Below are 16,662 nucleotides of genomic sequence, written 5' to 3'. Positions count from 1 at the left end.
TGACCTCTAAAATGGGCATGCAGATGATAGAAATGTGAATCTATACTTATACTTTTGTCCAGATCCCGCGCCTGCGCGATTTTTACGGTAGTCATGCACTTGTACTGTGTACAATGCAGTGATTGCACTGCAGGGATCTTGTGCCCAGGTGCCAGGAAGTCACAGTGCTTCGCCTGCGCACAAGATCCCTACAGTAAAAAGTGAAATGCATAGGACTTAGACATGGTGACTGCTTGTCATAGCAGGGCTGTGGAGTCAGTGCCCATTTTGGTGGAGTCGGTATAAAATGGACCGACTTCGACTCCTAAAATATATAATAAATTGGGTACAGTAGTTCAATGCAGTTTGTGGGGAATATTTTTTCATAAGAATTTGGGAAAGTTATGGAACGTCCTATAAATGTCTGTCCTATTCCTGATCTAAGGTTCTAGACTTTTAGCTGAGATGAATCTGTGCTACAGTAAATTTATCACTTACTCTTGAGCCATGTATAAAGGAGTCGGAGTTGTGGAGTCGGAGTCGGTGTCATGGAAATTGAGGAGTCTGAGTCGGAGGTTTAGCTAACCGACTCCACAGTAATGCGTCACAGGGCAATAATTCCCGTCCCCCGGGCTGCAAGCGTCGGAATCTTCACTGAATAAAAAGCCATTTCACAGCAAACAGACCTCTAATATGAGGCATACAGGTAAGTATAGATTCCCATTTCTATCACCTGTATGCCCATATTAGAGGTCAGATAAGTCCCAGGGGGAGATTGATTCCCTTTAACCCCTTTCTTTCCCTGGACCTATTGGACCAGGTACGTACTATTACACCATCGGTGCGGGGCGATCGCCGCCGGATATCAGCTGATCATCACAGTTGACACCCGGTGCTATGTGCCAGGAGCGGTCCTGCTCCCAGCACATTAACCCCCAAAATCGAAGTCGATTTCAGCATTCCGGATGCAAGGGTAGGTAGTCGCTGCTTACTTACCTCTTCTCCGGCGTCCCGCGCTGTCTGTGACGGGTCCCGGTGGTTGTCATGGTGACCCGATGTCCAGACAGCAGGAAGTTAGGTAGATCATGCTCAGTGCATGGTCTAACTAACTTGTGTGCGCAGGGCTGCAGCCTGCATAGGATAGAGATGCTGCTGCAGCATTTCTATGCTTTGCAAGCAATCTGGGTTAAAAAAGTGAAAGTCCCATAGTGGGACAAAGTGCAAAAGTAAAAAAATGATTCAGAAAGTGAAAAAAAAGGAAAAAAAAATGGTAAAAATATAAAAAAAACGAAAAAAAAAATAATAATAAAAAAAATAAAAATATATTGTACCTATAAATAAATATATATTATGGAAAAAAAAACAATAAAAGTACACATATTTGGTATTGGCGCGTCCGGAACGACCTGACCTATAAAACTGTCTCACTAGTTCACCCCTTTACTGAACATGGAAAATTTATAAAAAAAAAAAAAAACGAAGCAAAAAACGATTCTTTATCATCATACTGCCAAACAAAAATTGTGATAAAACACGATCTTATAAGACGAACTTAAATAAAAATGGTACCCCTGAAAAGGTCATCTTCTCCTGCAAAAAAATAAGCCACCATACAGCTCCATCAGCTGAAAAATAAAAAAGTTATAGCTCTCAGAATAAAGCAATACAAAAAAATTATTTTTTCTATCAAATAGTTTTTATTGTGTAAAAGCGCCAAAACATAAAAAAAAGCAATATACCTTAAATGTGGTACTGCTGTAAATGTACAGACGTTAAAAATGAAGCTACCTTATCAAATTTATCACACTCTGAACGGCATAAAAAAAAAAACAATTCCGGAATTATTAGTTTTTGTTTATTCTGTCTCCCAAAAATCATAATAGAAAGCGATCAAAAAATGTCACGTGCCCGAAAATTGTACCAATAAAAATGTCAACTTGTCCCGCGAAAAACAAGCCATCACATGACTCTGTCGGCCAAAATACGGAAAAATTATAGCTCTCAAAATATGGCAATGCCAAAATTAGTGTTTGCAAAAAAAAATGTTTTTTTAGTGTGTGACATCTGTCAATCATGAAAACCCGATATGAGTCTGGCATCGCTGTAATCGCACCCACCCAAAGAATAAAGTCGTCTAATCACTTATACCACATGAGGAACAGCGTAAAAAATAAACTATGGTTAGGGTTGTGCTAGTGTTAGGCTGTGTGCCCACGTAGCGTTTTTCAAGCGTTTTTGATGCGGAATTTCCGCAGCGGAAACGCTTGTAAAACGCTTGGTAACCCGCACCCCATGGTCCCCAATGGGATTCCGCAAGTTCTATGCACATGCTGCGGATTTTTCCGCAGCGCTTATGCTGCGTTCAAAAATCCGCAACATGTCATTTAATTTTGCGTTTCCACAAGCAGAATTGCCTTTGTCGAATGCATAAAAAACGCAAGGCAATTCCGCATGTGGAAAACGCGTGATAAACGCGCGAAAAATGCGCGATAAACGCGTGCGGAATTCCGCATGCGTTTTTCCGGGAGAGGACTTGCAGAAATGAAGCAGAAATTTTCTGCTTCATAAATGCAACGTGGGCACATAGCCTTAGGGTTATGTTATGATTAGAGTTAAGGTTGGGCTAGGGTTAGGCTTGGGCTAGGGTTAGGGTTGTGCTAGGGTTAGAGTTGGGTTAGGGTTGTGCTAGCGTTAGGGGTGTGTTAGGGTTACGGTTGGGCTAAGGTTAGGGTTGTGCTAGGGTTGGGTTTGTATTCTGATTGGGGTTAGGGTTGTGTTGGGGTTGGTATTTTTTCAAAAGTAAAGAAAACAAATGACGATATGGAGCCTAGTGTTGAGTATAAGTGCTCGCTACTTGAGTTTGCATCGGGTGCTTGGGCGTGCAACGAGTATCTCAGGTGCTCGAGTGACATGCTCGAGTCTCCACCCCATATATTTTGCAGCCGTTATACAGCCAAAAAAACCTTGCGGGGATAGTTTGCCATGCAAGAGCGATTCCCGCATGTTTTTTTTTGGGTGTCTAATAACCATGAAAGATGCGGGGCGGGGACTAGAGCATGTCACTTGAGGACCCGCGATACTTGGTGCATACCAGAGTACCCTGTGCAAACTCAAGTAGCGAGCACTTGCGCTCAAGACTAATGACAACTTATTCAATATGATGACCTAATGTTATCAAAATTCTGTGTTGTACGTCTGGGTTCAAAATGTTCAAAACGGGGGTCACTTGTGGGGGGGTTTCTATTGTTTAGGCACATCAGGGGCTCCTCAAACGCATCATGGCGTCCGCTAATTATTCAAGCAAATGTTATATTCAAAAAGTGAAATGGCGCTCCTTCTCTTCCGAACCCTGCTGTACGCCCAAACAGTGGTTTTCTCCCACATATGGGGTATCTGCTTACTCAGGAGAAATTGAACAACAAACTACATGGTGTAATTTCTCCTGTTTCCCTTATTAAAATGCAAAATTGGGGGCTGAAAAACATTTTTGTTGGAAAAATGTGAAAGTTTTATTTTTATGGCTCAATAAACTTCTGTGAAGCACCTGTGGGTTCAGGGTGCTCACCACACATCTAGATATGTTCCCTGAGGGAAGCACAAAGGACAAAAAAACACTGAGATCAAGAATCCAAAGTAAGCATGCAAAATCTTAATTTTATTGGGTCAAGTTGTAACATATCGGGGTGGGAGAAAAAAACAGAGAGAAAAGGACACAATTCCAGGTGGCAATCCGGAAAAAAAATCACTTATACACAAAAGTATAAGTTTGCAGTAAGCACCATAGCATGAAAACTCAGAAAAATGCACAGACTCAAAAAATATTTGTATGTATGTCACATAGCTATCTCAAACAATAATAACTATGTTAGAGTCTAGAAGAAAGTGCATGAGTGCATAAGAATACTGAATATGTACCAGCAGAAGATGATAAAGTACAAGTGAATAAATAAGTATAAAAAGGCACCCCAAAAGAGTGGAATAAAGTGCTAGTGATTGAATGCCTGAAATGGGATATACAATATATATTCGATAAATGTCCCATATAGGTAGGTAGAAATACTTATAATTAGATCCCTATATGGAATATATATAGGGTGAAAAGGCCACTGTGTCTGTCAAAATACTGATACTATGTTTTACCGATGAGTCCCATTCCTCTTTCCATGCGCACATTCTCTGGTAGTGGGGAATTTTCCCTATATTTATTTATGTGAATTATCTTATACACTGCTCAAAAAAATAAAGGGAACACTCAAATAACACATCCTAGATCTGAATGAATGAAATATTCTCATTGAATACTTTGTTCTGTACAAAGTTGAATGTGCTGACAGCAAAATCACACAAAAATCATCAATAGAAATCTAATTTATTAACCAATGGTGGCCTGGATTTGGAGTCACACCCAAAATTAAAGTGGAAAAACACACTACAGGCTGATCCAACGTTGATGTAATGTCCTTAAAACAAGTCAAAATGAGGCTCAGTATTGTGTGTGGCCTCCACGTGCCTGTATGACCTCCCTACAACGCCTGGGCAGGCTCCTGATGAGGATGCGAATGGTTTCCTGTGGGATCTCCCAGACCTGGACTAAAGCATCCGCCAACTCCTGGACAGTCTGTGGTGCAACGTGACGTTGGTGGATGGAGCGAGACATGATGTCCCAGGTGTGCTCAATCGGATTCAGGTCTGGGGAACAGACGGGCCAGTCCATAGCTTCAATGGCTTCATCTTGCAGGAACTGCTGACACACTTCAGCCACATGAGGTCTGGCATTGTCCTGCATTAGGAGGAACCCAGGGCCAACCGCACCAGCATATGGTCTCACAACGGGTCTGAGGATCTCATCTCGACTACCTAATGGCAGTCAGGCTACCTCTGGCGAGCACATGGAGGGCTGTGTGGCCCTCCAAAGAAATGCCACCCCCCACTATTACTGACTCACTGCCAAACTGGTCATGCTGAAGGATATTGCAGGCAGCAGATCGCTCTCCACGGCGTCTCCAGACTGTCACGTCTGTCACGTGCTCAGTGTGAACCTGCTTTCATCTGTGAAGAGCACAGGACGCCAGTGGCTACTTTGCCAATCCTGGTGTTCTGTGGCAAATGCCTAGCGTCCTGCTGTGAGCACAACACTCATCTGTGCATCTGTGGACGTCGGGCCCTCATACCACCCTCATGGAGTCGGTTTCTAACTGTTTGTGCAGACACATGCACATTTGTGGCCTGCTGGAGGTCATTTTAAAGGGCTCTGGCAGTGCTCCTCCTGTTCCTCCTTGCACAAAGGCGGAGGTAGCGGTCCTGCTGCTGGGTTGTTGCCCTCCTACGGCCCCCTCCATGTCTCCTGGTGTACTGGCCTGTCTCCTGATAGCGCCTCCAGCCTCTGGACACTATGCTGACAGACACAGCAAGCCTTCTTGCCACAGCTTGCATTGATGTGCCATCCTGGATGAGCTGCACTACCTGAGCAACATTGAAAAGTGACCAAAACATCAGCCAGAAAGCATTGGTACGGAGATGTGGTCTGTGGTCCCCACCTGCAGAACCACTCCTTTATTGAGTGTGTCTTGATAATTGCCAATAATTATCATCTATTGTCTATTTTATTTGCACAACAGCATGTGAAATTGATTGTCAATCAGTGTTGCTTCCTAAGTGGACAGTTTGATTTCACAGAAGTTTGATTTACTTGGAGTTATATTCTGTTGTTTAAGTGTTCCCTTTATTTTTTTGAGCAGTGTAGATTGATAGTGTGGAGAAACTAGGGTCAGTGGGTGCTGGCCCGGCGGTGTTTAGAAAACCATATGGACCAGGGCTCACCCCACTAAATGCCCGCTCTCCTTTCCCGTGGACAGGACACTACTCAGACCAGACAGGGTGAGGGTAACACAATGCGGCAATAATTTATTGCACCAACACCAGCCAGTCACATACAGTACAGCCCCAGCAAGTACATAAGATTGTGCAGATGACATAGTCTCACCTTTCCGCTGGCTCTGAGCAGCTGTGACTACGGGACACCCAGGGCCGACTACCCCAACTTTTGTCCGGCAACCACAAAGAGGAGGTAGCCGCAAGCTTAGGAAGCTGAGCGAGTGCATTGAGGTACGTGGCTAGGTGACCTGATTGTCCCAACCTGGATTCTCCAGTGTCTTTGAGAGTTCAGTGATGGTCAGTGGAGCAGATCTGTGTTCCTCCAGCTGCTCGGTGGCTTGCTGTAAAGTGTGTGGAAAAAGACGCAGATCGTACTTTTCTAGGTCACAGCTCGTATTCAGGCATTTTTCCACAGGATTGGGAGAAGGTCGTCTCTCATTGTCCTTGTGTTCATTGTTTGTCCTTCAATATTTGCAAGACAACAGTCTTGAATGCACTAATACAATAGGTAGACGGGAAACTAACTGATCCATCGGTCAGTTAGCCTGTGCGTTTGTTCCACAAGGACAGCAGGACAATAAGTTGTATATGTATATATAGATGTAGACATAAAGTTCAAATTAAAATACAGTTCGATGTATAAATTTCCACAATAAAACAAGTCCTTACTACTCTTAGAGAGCCATCAGCTAGCTATGCTTTGTTGTTCCCATTACTAAAGAGTGGGTCTCCTATACTGTTATTGCATATGCACTGAGTGGCAGGGCTGCACAAAATTTGGACTCACCCCAATACCCCTTTGAAAATTTTGATGCACCCCAATACCCCTTTGAAGGGACTTAGTGGAGGGCGTCCTGAAAACAATGTTCCCATTATTAGGAAGTGGGTCTCCCATTGTGTTTGCCTATGCAGTGAATGCAAGGGCTGCCAAAAATTTGGACCTACTCCAATGCCCCTTGGAAGAGACGTAGAGGGCCTCATGAAAAAATGTTCCCATTATTAGGAAGTGGGTCACCCATAGTGTTTGCCTATGCAGTGAATGCAAGAGTTGCCAAAAATTGGGAGGCACTCCAATGCCCCTTGGAAGAGACTTAGAGGGCCTCATGAAAAAATGTTCCCATTCTTAGGAAGTGGGTCACGGAGAACGTTGGTACGGTCAGCAAGGTACTCCCTCAGCATCTTCCCAAACTTTGCACTCCTTGTGAGAGTACCCCGCGCCTCAGGGCCTGTGCGATGGGAGGGGCTGAGAAAATTCTCACAGAACTTTGACAGTGTTCCCCTGCCTCTGCTGGATTGGAGTTGTGTCTCTCTCGCCTGTAGTCCTTGGTTGTCCAACGAACTGTGACCTCTGCCGCAAGCGTTTTCCGATGGGAATATTTTTAATAGTTCCCCAACAAGGGCCTTCTGGTACTGCCCCATTTTTGTAGACCTGTCCGCCTCAGGAACAAGAGATAGAAAGTTATTTTTGTAGCGTGGGTCTAGAAGTGTCACCAACCAGTAATGACTGTCACCCAAGATTTTGAGAACGCGAGGGACATGGGTAAGGCAGCGTAACATAAACTCAGCCATGCGTGCCAGACTGATAACAGGCAAGACTTCCCTGTCCTCACCAAGAGGAAGACTGACCATGCTCTCCTCCTCCTCCTCTTCCTCTCTGTCCTCAGGCCATCCACGCTGAACAGATGGTATGACAGTTGTGCAGGTAGTACCGTCTATAGCACATGAAACTAGCTTCTGTTCTTCCTCCTCCTCCTCTTCTTCCTCATTTTTACCCAATCCACGTTGAGATGAGATGAGGCTGGGCTGTGTGTAATCACCCTGTAGGGTTCCTTGCTCCATCTCATCGTGCTCCGCCTACAATGCATCCTCTTTGATTGTGAGCAGAGAGCTGTTATGAACTGCTACAAGTACTAAGGAAAGATAGGAAGACTGTCCCTACGATAGGACTATGCTAATTCCCTACGATGCAGCGGGGGACCTGTTCCTTGTGAACAGACCCGCCTAAGTCCTCGGCTAGTCTGAACGCAGACCTATAGATATAAGGGAGGGGTCCCTACAAGTACTAAGGACTGGGATATAGTTGGACACCTCCTAGCAGAAATTGTAGCAGGAAAAAGACAAACAAGCAAAAAGTACAAAGTGGTCCAAGGACCAAGCAAACTACTGAGTAAGGTACAAGGCACCTGGCTAGCTCAAGAGTAAAGTAACACTGAAGGCCAGACGGGCGGAGCTGGACTACATAGGCAGAAAGTCATGTGACCAACAAGATAGAAAAAAAACTAACAGGAGGGTTCTAACAGTACCCCCTCTTTTATGAGGATCCTCCGGATCCTCCAGGCCCAGGTCTATCAGGAAACCTCCTGTGAAACGCTCCGACAAGTCTAGGAGCAGAGACATAAGCCGCTCTTACCCAGGAGTTATCCTCGGGACCGAAACCTTTCCAAGCAACAAGATACTGCAATCTCCCTCTATGCCATCTAGAATTAAGAATGCGAGAAATTTCATATTCCCCGTCTTCCACCATCGGAGGAATAGGGACAGTGGCATCCCTATCCGAAACATCAGCTTTTTTCAATAAGGAAACATGAAACACCGGATTAATCTTCCAGGAGGTAGGAACCTCCAACCTAACAGCAGATTGGTTAACTACCTGAAGCACCTTAAACGGCCGAACAAACTTCGGGCCCAATTTCTTAGAAAGAATCTTCAACCGCAGATTCTTAGAGGACAACCAAACCATGTCACCAACCGTAAACAAAACCTCTTGACGTTTCCTGTCAAAGTACCTCTTGGATTTTTTGTTAGCTTCTTGAAGGTTACCACGTACATCAGTGCAAACTCTCTCCAAATCACCGGAAAAATTCTCCTCCTCTGGGACAGCCGATACCAATTTGGAGAAAGACCCAAACGACGGATGTCTCCCAGTACAACAAAAAAAAGGAGAACACCCAGCAGAAGAGAATGTATGGTTGTTAAGAGCAAATTCAGCAAGTGGCAGAAACTCAGACCACCCCTCTTGATTGTCAGCCACAAAACAACGCAAAAATTGTTCAACATCCTGGTTCTTTCTTTCTGTCTGTCCATTAGACTCAGGATGATATCCAGAAGAAAACGACAAATGGACTCCCAACCTGTCACAAAAAGCACGCCAAAAACGAGCCACAAACTGAGGTCCCCTATCAGAAACAATGTCGGTAGGAACGCCATGGAGTCTGACAATTTCCTTAACAAACGCCTTAGCGAGTGTCTTAGCGCAGGGCAGTTTGATGAAAGGAACCAAGTGACACATCTTGCTAAAACGGTCCACGACCACCCAGATGACAGTGAAACCCTCAGAGGCAGGAAGGTCAGTAATAAAATCCATAGCAAGATGCGTCCAAGGTGCACTAGGAACCTCCAGAGGGCAAAGCGACCCTGCAGCAGGAGCATGTGAAGACTTAGATCTAGCACACACAGTACATTGACGCACCCACTTAATGACTTCCTTCTGCCACCCAGGCCACCAAAAACTGCGACCTACAAGTCTCTTAGTCTCAGAAATTCCTGGATGACCTGCCAAACGAGACTCATGACACTCCTCAAACAAATCTCTCCTAAAGTTCCTAGGCACAAACAACCTCCCATGGGGAGTGTTAGATGGGGCATCCTCCTGGGCTTTCAGAATCCCATCTTCCAAAACGGAGTCCAATGCTGCTATCACAACACCTTCCTGTAAAATGCTCTCCTCCTCCTCGGTACCAACCATGGGAGAAAAGCTGCGAGATAAAGCATCAGCTTTAACATTCTTGATACCCGGGATGTAAGTAACAGAAAAATTAAACCACGAAAAGAAAAGTGCCCACCTAGCCTGATGGGCATTCAAGCGCTTGGCAGCATCAAGATAGATCAGATTCTTGTGATCAGTGAAAACCTGAATGGGAAATTTAGCACCTTCCAAGAGATGACGCCAATGTTCAAATGCGAGTTTAATAGCCAGCAATTCCCGATTACCAACACCGTAATTAAGTTCTGTCTCCGAAAATTTTTTTGAAAAAAAGCACAGGGATGTACTCCATCCTTGTTTTCCTGAGACAACACCGCACCAACCCCCACGGAAGAAGCATCAACCTCGACCAAAAAAGGCTTGGTCTCATCAGGCTGCATAAGGATGGGGGCAGAACTGAACCTCTCCTTGAGATACACAAAAGCTTCAATTGCCTCAGTAGTCCACTGAACCGTATTCGCACCTTTCCTGGTGAGATCGGTCAGTGGCTTAACAATTATAGAAAAATTCTTAATGAATTTTCTCTAATAATTGGCGAAACCCAAAAATATCTGTATCGATTTCAAACCAATAGGCCTAGGCCATTCCTGCACTGCCTGAACCTTCACTGGGTCCATCTCAAAGCCCTCGCTGGAGATAATGTAGCCCAAAAAACTAATCCTCTGCACAGCGAACTCACATTTCTCCAGCTTAGCAAAAAGTGAATTGTCACTTAACAACTGCAATACCTCACGTACGCTCCGCCAATGAGACTCCAGATCCGACGAATAAATCAAAATGTCATCCAAATACACCACCACATTCTTACCGATCAGCGGCCTTAGGATGTCATTAATAAGGTTCTGAAAAAATGCTGGTGCATTGGTAAGACCAAAAGGCATAACCAGATTCTCAAAATGACCCACCGGAGTGTTAAAAGCAGTTTTCCATTCATCACCTTCCTTCATTCGTAACAAATTGTATGCCCCCCGGAGATCAATTTTAGAGAAGCACTTGGCCCCCACTAACTGGTTAAACAAGTCAGGAATTAACGGCAGTGGGTAGGGATTGCGTACGGTAATTTTATTAATTTTGCAAAAGTCCAGACATGGACATAAACCGCCATCCTTTTTTTTTTACAAAAAAAAATCCAACAGCCACAGGTGACTTAGACGGTCTACTGTGATCGGTGGCCAAGCTCGTCTGTATGTATTCCTCCAAGGCCTTTCAGGGATAGTCAGATTAAATAAGCGACTCTTGGGAAGAGTAGCTCCAGGGACAAACTCAATGGTGCAATCATAGTCCCTATGAGGAGGCAAAACTTGCGACTTCTCCTCAGAAAAAAACTTCCAGAAATCCTGAATAGGTACAGGTAATTCCCCATTTTCCACAGCAGCAATGCGACCGTTACAACATTTATCATAACACTTAGGACTCCAAGACTTAATTTCATTGGTAGACCAATCCAGAACAGGATTGTGCAATTTTAACCAAGGTAACCCCAAAACCACTGGAGAAGGCAAATTATTTAATACTGCCAAATCCAAATTCTCTTGGTGAATACCATTAATGGTGAGAGGAAATTCAAAAACCTTGTGAGTAATACATTTCAAAGGAGAGCCATCAACAGCAACCACAGAAACAGGAGATGACAAAGGTTTGGATTCTAATTTAAGTTTTTCCAAAAATCCCTTATCTATCACATTGAGTGTAGAACCACAATCCACAAATACCCGAAATTCAATCAATTCCTCCTGGACTGAGGTGCTTCCAGAAAGAAATACCCCCTTTGAATTTAAACAGGCAATGCGGGCGAAACTGACCTTTTTTTTTTCTTTGTTCAAACGAAGCTCACAGTTCTTAATAAAGTGGTCAGATTTACCGCAATAAAAACATAATCCTTTAGCAAATCTGCGGTCTTTTTCCTGAGAGCGGGGTGACATCGCCCCAAACTCCATCGGTTCTCCGCCATCCGAGCAGACCCGCTGAAGACTGGAAGCAGCAATAGCAATAGATTTCTCTTCATTAACCTTAGCACGCAGTCTGCTGTCCACACGTATAGCTAATTGCATTGCCTCCTGCAAGGTTCCAGGTGTTGGAAAGGCAATCAGCAGATCCTTAACCCTTTCACTTAAACCAGCAAGAAATTGACATTTCAATGCACAATCGTTCCAATCCACCTCAGCAGACCATCTACGGAAGTATGTACAATAATTTTCCACATCACCTGATCCCTGCTTCAAACGTCTCAATTCAGTTTCAGCTGATGAGACTCGATCAGGATCATCATACAACAACCCCATAGCAGAAAAAAAATCTTCCACAGATCTAAAACACGGATCATTAGGTTGTAGAGAAAAGGCCCATCCCTGTGGTTCTTTGCGCAAAAGTGACATTATAAACCCAATGCGCTGTGATTCATTCCCAGAGGATCTGGGTCTTAAACGAAAATATAATAAACAAGCTTTTTTAAAGGAAAAAAAATCTTGCTGTTTACCATAAAAAAAAATCTGGAAGTCCTACCTTCGGCTCCACAAAATGCGCTCCAGGACAGCTACTCACGTGTTGTTGGAGCTCGGCCACCTCCAAAGACAGTCCCTGCAGGCGTTGGGCCAACTCCTGAACTGACACCATGCTGAAATCTGGATTTCTTCCTTAGAGTGTTTTATTAGTTTTTAAGGCCGGACTTACTGTTATGAACTGCTACAAGCACTAAGGAAAGATAGGAAGACTGTCCCTACGATAGGACTACGCTGATTCCCTACGATGCAGCGGGGGACCTGTTCCTTGTGAACAGACCCGCCTAAGTCCTCGGCTAGTCTGAACGCAGACCTATAGATATAAGGGAGGGGTCCCTACAAGTACTAAGGACTGGGATATAGTTGGACACCTCCTAGCAGAAATTGTAGCAGGAAAAAGACAAACAAACAAAAAGTACAAAGTGGTCCAAGGACCAAGCAAACTACTGAGTAAGGTACAAGGCACCTGGCTAGCTCAAGAGTAAAGTAACACTGAAGTCCAGCAAGGCCAGACGGGCGGAGCTGGACTACATAGGCAGAAAGTCATGTGACCAACAAGACAGAAAAAAAACTAACAGGAGGGTTCTAACAAGTGCCTTTCAGAAGACAGAGAAGCGGTATGGTGACACTAATTATGGCGTCATCGCCGCTCACCATCTTGGTGGAGTCCTCAAATTTTTGGAGGATGATACATATGTCTGACATCCATGTCCACTCCTGAGGTCTTATGTGTGGATTCTGAACTGAATACCGACGGCCTTGTTTATGCTGGTACTCAACAACTGCCCTCTTCTGCTCACAAATCCTTCCCAACATCTGCAGTGTAGAGTTCCAACGCGTGGGGACATCACACACAAGTCTGTAAGCCGGAATCTGCAAACGCTGCTGAAGCACGGCAAGGGCGGCGGAAGCTGTAGGTGACTTTCTAAAATGGGCACACTGGCGGCGTACTTTATCAAGCAGATCCGGCAGCTCGGGGTAGGATTTGAGAAACTGCTGAACCATGAGGTTAAGCACATGGGCCAGGCATTGTACGTGTGTGAGCTTGCCTCGCCTCAGAGCCACCACCAGGTTCTGGCCATTGTCACACACAACCATGCCTGGTTGTAGGTTCAGCGGTGTGAGCCACAGATCTGCCTGCTCTTTTAGAGCTGTCCACAACTCTTCAGCATTGTGCGGTTTGTTACCTAAGCATATTAGCTTCAGCACAGCCTGTTGATGCTTGGCCGAGGCAGTGCTGCAGTGCTTCCAGCTTGTGACTGACGTGGTCATTTCAGAGATGGAGGCTGAGGAGGAGGAGGAGGCTGAGGAGGATGAGGTGCAGGAGCTTTAGAGTGTGGGGGCAACTCTGATTGACCTAGGGCCCGCAATCCTTGGTGTCAGGAAGATGTGTTCCGTCCCAAGGTCCGACTGGGTCCCAGCTTCCACTATGTTAACCCAGTGTGCCATCAGCGAGATGTACCATCCCTGCTCACAAGCACTTGTCCTCGTGTCCGAGGTTAGGTGGACTTTCCCGGTAACTGCGTTGAGGGCACGGCTAATCTTTTGTGGCGGCTGTGGACCAAGTACCTAGGGACGGCTGCCGCCATCAGGTTGCGGAATGCTTCTGTCTCCATGAGCCTAAAAGGCAACATTTCAAGCGCAAGCAGTCGCAAAATGTGGGAATTTAGTAGTGTGGCCTGTGTGGCGTTGGCTGCGTATTTGCGCTTGTTTTCCAAGGACTGGGGTATGGACAACTGAATGTTGTGTTGGGACAAGGACATGGACGTGCTTCCTGATGCTGCTACTTGAGAGTGTACAACGACAGGTGCAGGGCAGGAGGCATCTTCGCATGCACCATGGATAGGGGATTGGCTTGCATGCACAACAGTGGAAGAAGCAGTGGTGTCACCCGCAGACACTGTTCCTGGACCTTGTGGTTCGGCTCACAAAGTCGGGTGCTTTACTGCCATGTGCCTGATCATGCTGGTGGTGGTCAGGCTGGTAGTTTTGCCACCCCTGCTGATGCTGGCCTGGCAGGTGATGCAAATGGCCTTTTTGGGGTTATAGGCAGAGTCTTTAAAAAACTACCAGACTCGGGAAGACCTAACAGTTGTACTGGCAACTTCCTTTGTGTTGGTGTTATGGGGAACTGTTGCCTGCTTCGGTCTGCGGCCACCACACTGCTTCTTCCTGCCTGTTGGGGTGCTCTGCCCCCCCCCCCCCCCTGTGTGCTGCTGGCCTCGCTCTGTATGTTCTCCTACCAGGTTGGGTCATTTACTAATTCATCCACCACCTCGTCTTCCACTTCCGCACCCTGGTCCTCCTCCTGACTTTCTGACAAATGTGTCTCATCATCGTCCACCTCTTGTGACATTTTCCCACCGTCGCCTTTGTGTGACTGTGGCTATTCAAATATTTGGGCATCGCTACATGCGATCTCCTCTTGCCTTTACGTCCTCTGTATCTGTGTGGATAAAGTCCTCTGTATCTGTGTGGATAAAGTCCTCTGTATCTGTGTGGATACAGTCCTCTGTATCTGTGTGGATACAGTCCTCTGTATCTGTGTGGATACAGTCCTCTGTATCTGTGTGGATACAGTCCTCTGTATCTGTGTGGATACAGTCCTCTGTATCTGTGTGCATACAGTCCTCTGTATCCGTGTGGATACAGTCCTCTGTATCCGTGTGGATACAGTCCTCTGTATCCGTGTGGATACAGTCCTCTGTATCCGTGTGGATACAGTCCTCTGTATCCGTGTGGATACAGTCCTCTGTATCCGTGTGGATACAGTCCTCTGTATCCGTGTGGATACAGTCCTCTGTATCCGTGTGGATACAGTCCTCTGTATCCGTGTGGATACAGTCCTCTGTATCTGTGTGGATAAAGCCATCTGTAAGTTGGTAGTCTAAAAATGGGTACATTCTGTGAATAAGTCAGTTAGACTAAGGGTTACATGTGCAAGAGACACATGCACATCAGTTCAAAGTAAGTAGTATTATAACTCCATTACCTTGGCCATGCTGGGAAGGTGAGTGGCGGCGTGGAAGAAGTTCTGGGGATATGTATCTGCTACCCATTTTTAGACTATAGTCCATCACTATATATTTAAATCTTTATCATTGGATTGTACACTGTCTATAGGGAGAGCTATCATATGAGATATCACTCCAGTGCCCATTGATGGAATACTTTCTCTATGACCTCCTGATGAAGGGTCGTCTGTTTGGGTTTATTTTTGGATTTTTATATTAATAGCCATGAGACATATACATATGTCATTGTGGTCTGTCTTTAATTAATTTTCTTATATTTTGTGGCTGGCTGAAAAGGTTAACAATCATTATTTATTGATTGTTACATAGGGGATATAAGTCTCTCTGCAGGATTCTTCCATCCTACCCTGTTTTTCTTCTCTAGCTGCCCTCCCCCTCCATGTAACTCCTCCCCCATCATTTACTTATTTATATTTGAGAGTAATTAATTTTTTGTATAATCAATATTTTTCAATAAAGTTAATATTTTTACGATAAAATCCCGTTTGGTGTTGTTTTGGAGATAACCTATAGGTATATGGAGGGATTTGTAACCCAACTCAGTGGTCCTCCTTTTTGTACATAAATCTTTTCTCCAAATACTTCTTCTTTTGATTGTATTGTCTTTATAGGGATAACAGACCATTTAATGTATGGTTGGTTAATAGATTTTCATCCCCCTATATACCGTTTGAGCCCACATACCGCCCCTGCTATATATCATTTGAGCCCCCACACAGCCTCCCTATAAACAGCATGAACCCCCCATAGCCTCCCTATATACAGTATGAACCCCCCATAGCTTCCTCATGTCCAGCATGAGATCCCCATATCCTCCCCATGTCCAGAATGAAACCCCCATAGCCTCCCTATATACAGTATGAACCCCTCATAACTTCCCCATGTCCAGCATGAGACCCCCATAGCCTCTCCATGTCCAGTATGAGACCCCCATAGCCTTCCCATGTCAAGCACGAGACCCCCATAGCATCCCCATGTTCAGCATGAGACCCCCATAGCCTTCCCATGTCCAGCACGAGACCCCATAGCCTCACCATGTCCAGCATGAGACCCCATATCCTCCCCATGTACAGCGCTCTGCTCTTGTCTCCGATGCATTAACTCTCCGCAATGCACAGCTGACGCGATGAAATGACATCATCACGTCAGCTGTTTCTCATGCTGATCGGTGGAATGCCAGTGCATTCACCGCGGATGGAGATTCACCGCGGATGGGGACAGCGGTTGGGCGGAAGAGGGCACGGTGCGGCCCGTGGACCACTGTTATCAGCCCCTTTGCTGTCTAGGACCAGAAGGGAACAGCCAGAGGGACGGATGTGGCCCGGGGCCCACACTTTGCCCAGGTCTGCATTATAATATTAACCTGCAGGTAATAGATAGATAATTGATTGAGAGATAATAGATAAATAGATATATAGATAATATGGGACAGATATAGAAAGATAGATTATAGATAGATAATACATATATGATAGGTAATAGATAGATGATAGATTTAGATAATAGATATATG

At 45.2% G+C, this 16,662-nt stretch overlaps 1 protein-coding gene across 3 annotated transcripts in view; it reads left to right on the top strand.

The window, feature by feature from the left end:
- LOC141270510 (uncharacterized) overlaps nucleotides 1–16,662 on the top strand; it is a 90,334-nt gene that overhangs the window by 65,139 nt on the left and 8,533 nt on the right. The window contains exon 10 of one of the 3 annotated variants that reach the window (XM_073680524.1): nucleotides 5,921–5,929. The exons of the other annotated variants lie outside the window; for them this stretch is intronic. Within the exon in view, the coding sequence (XP_073536625.1) occupies nucleotides 5,921–5,929 (9 nt within the window). The remainder of the gene's footprint in view (nucleotides 1–5,920; nucleotides 5,930–16,662) is intronic. 3 annotated transcript variants of the gene reach the window in all.

This window comes from Phyllobates terribilis, unplaced genomic scaffold, assembly GCF_046119375.1.
Source record: "Phyllobates terribilis strain yellow unplaced genomic scaffold, ASM4611937v1 Scaffold_5__5_contigs__length_657084704, whole genome shotgun sequence".
Taxonomy (NCBI): Eukaryota; Metazoa; Chordata; class Amphibia; order Anura; family Dendrobatidae; genus Phyllobates; species Phyllobates terribilis.
The sequence above is the reverse complement of the archived record's forward strand: the minus strand, read 5'-3'. Positions and strand labels throughout refer to the sequence as shown.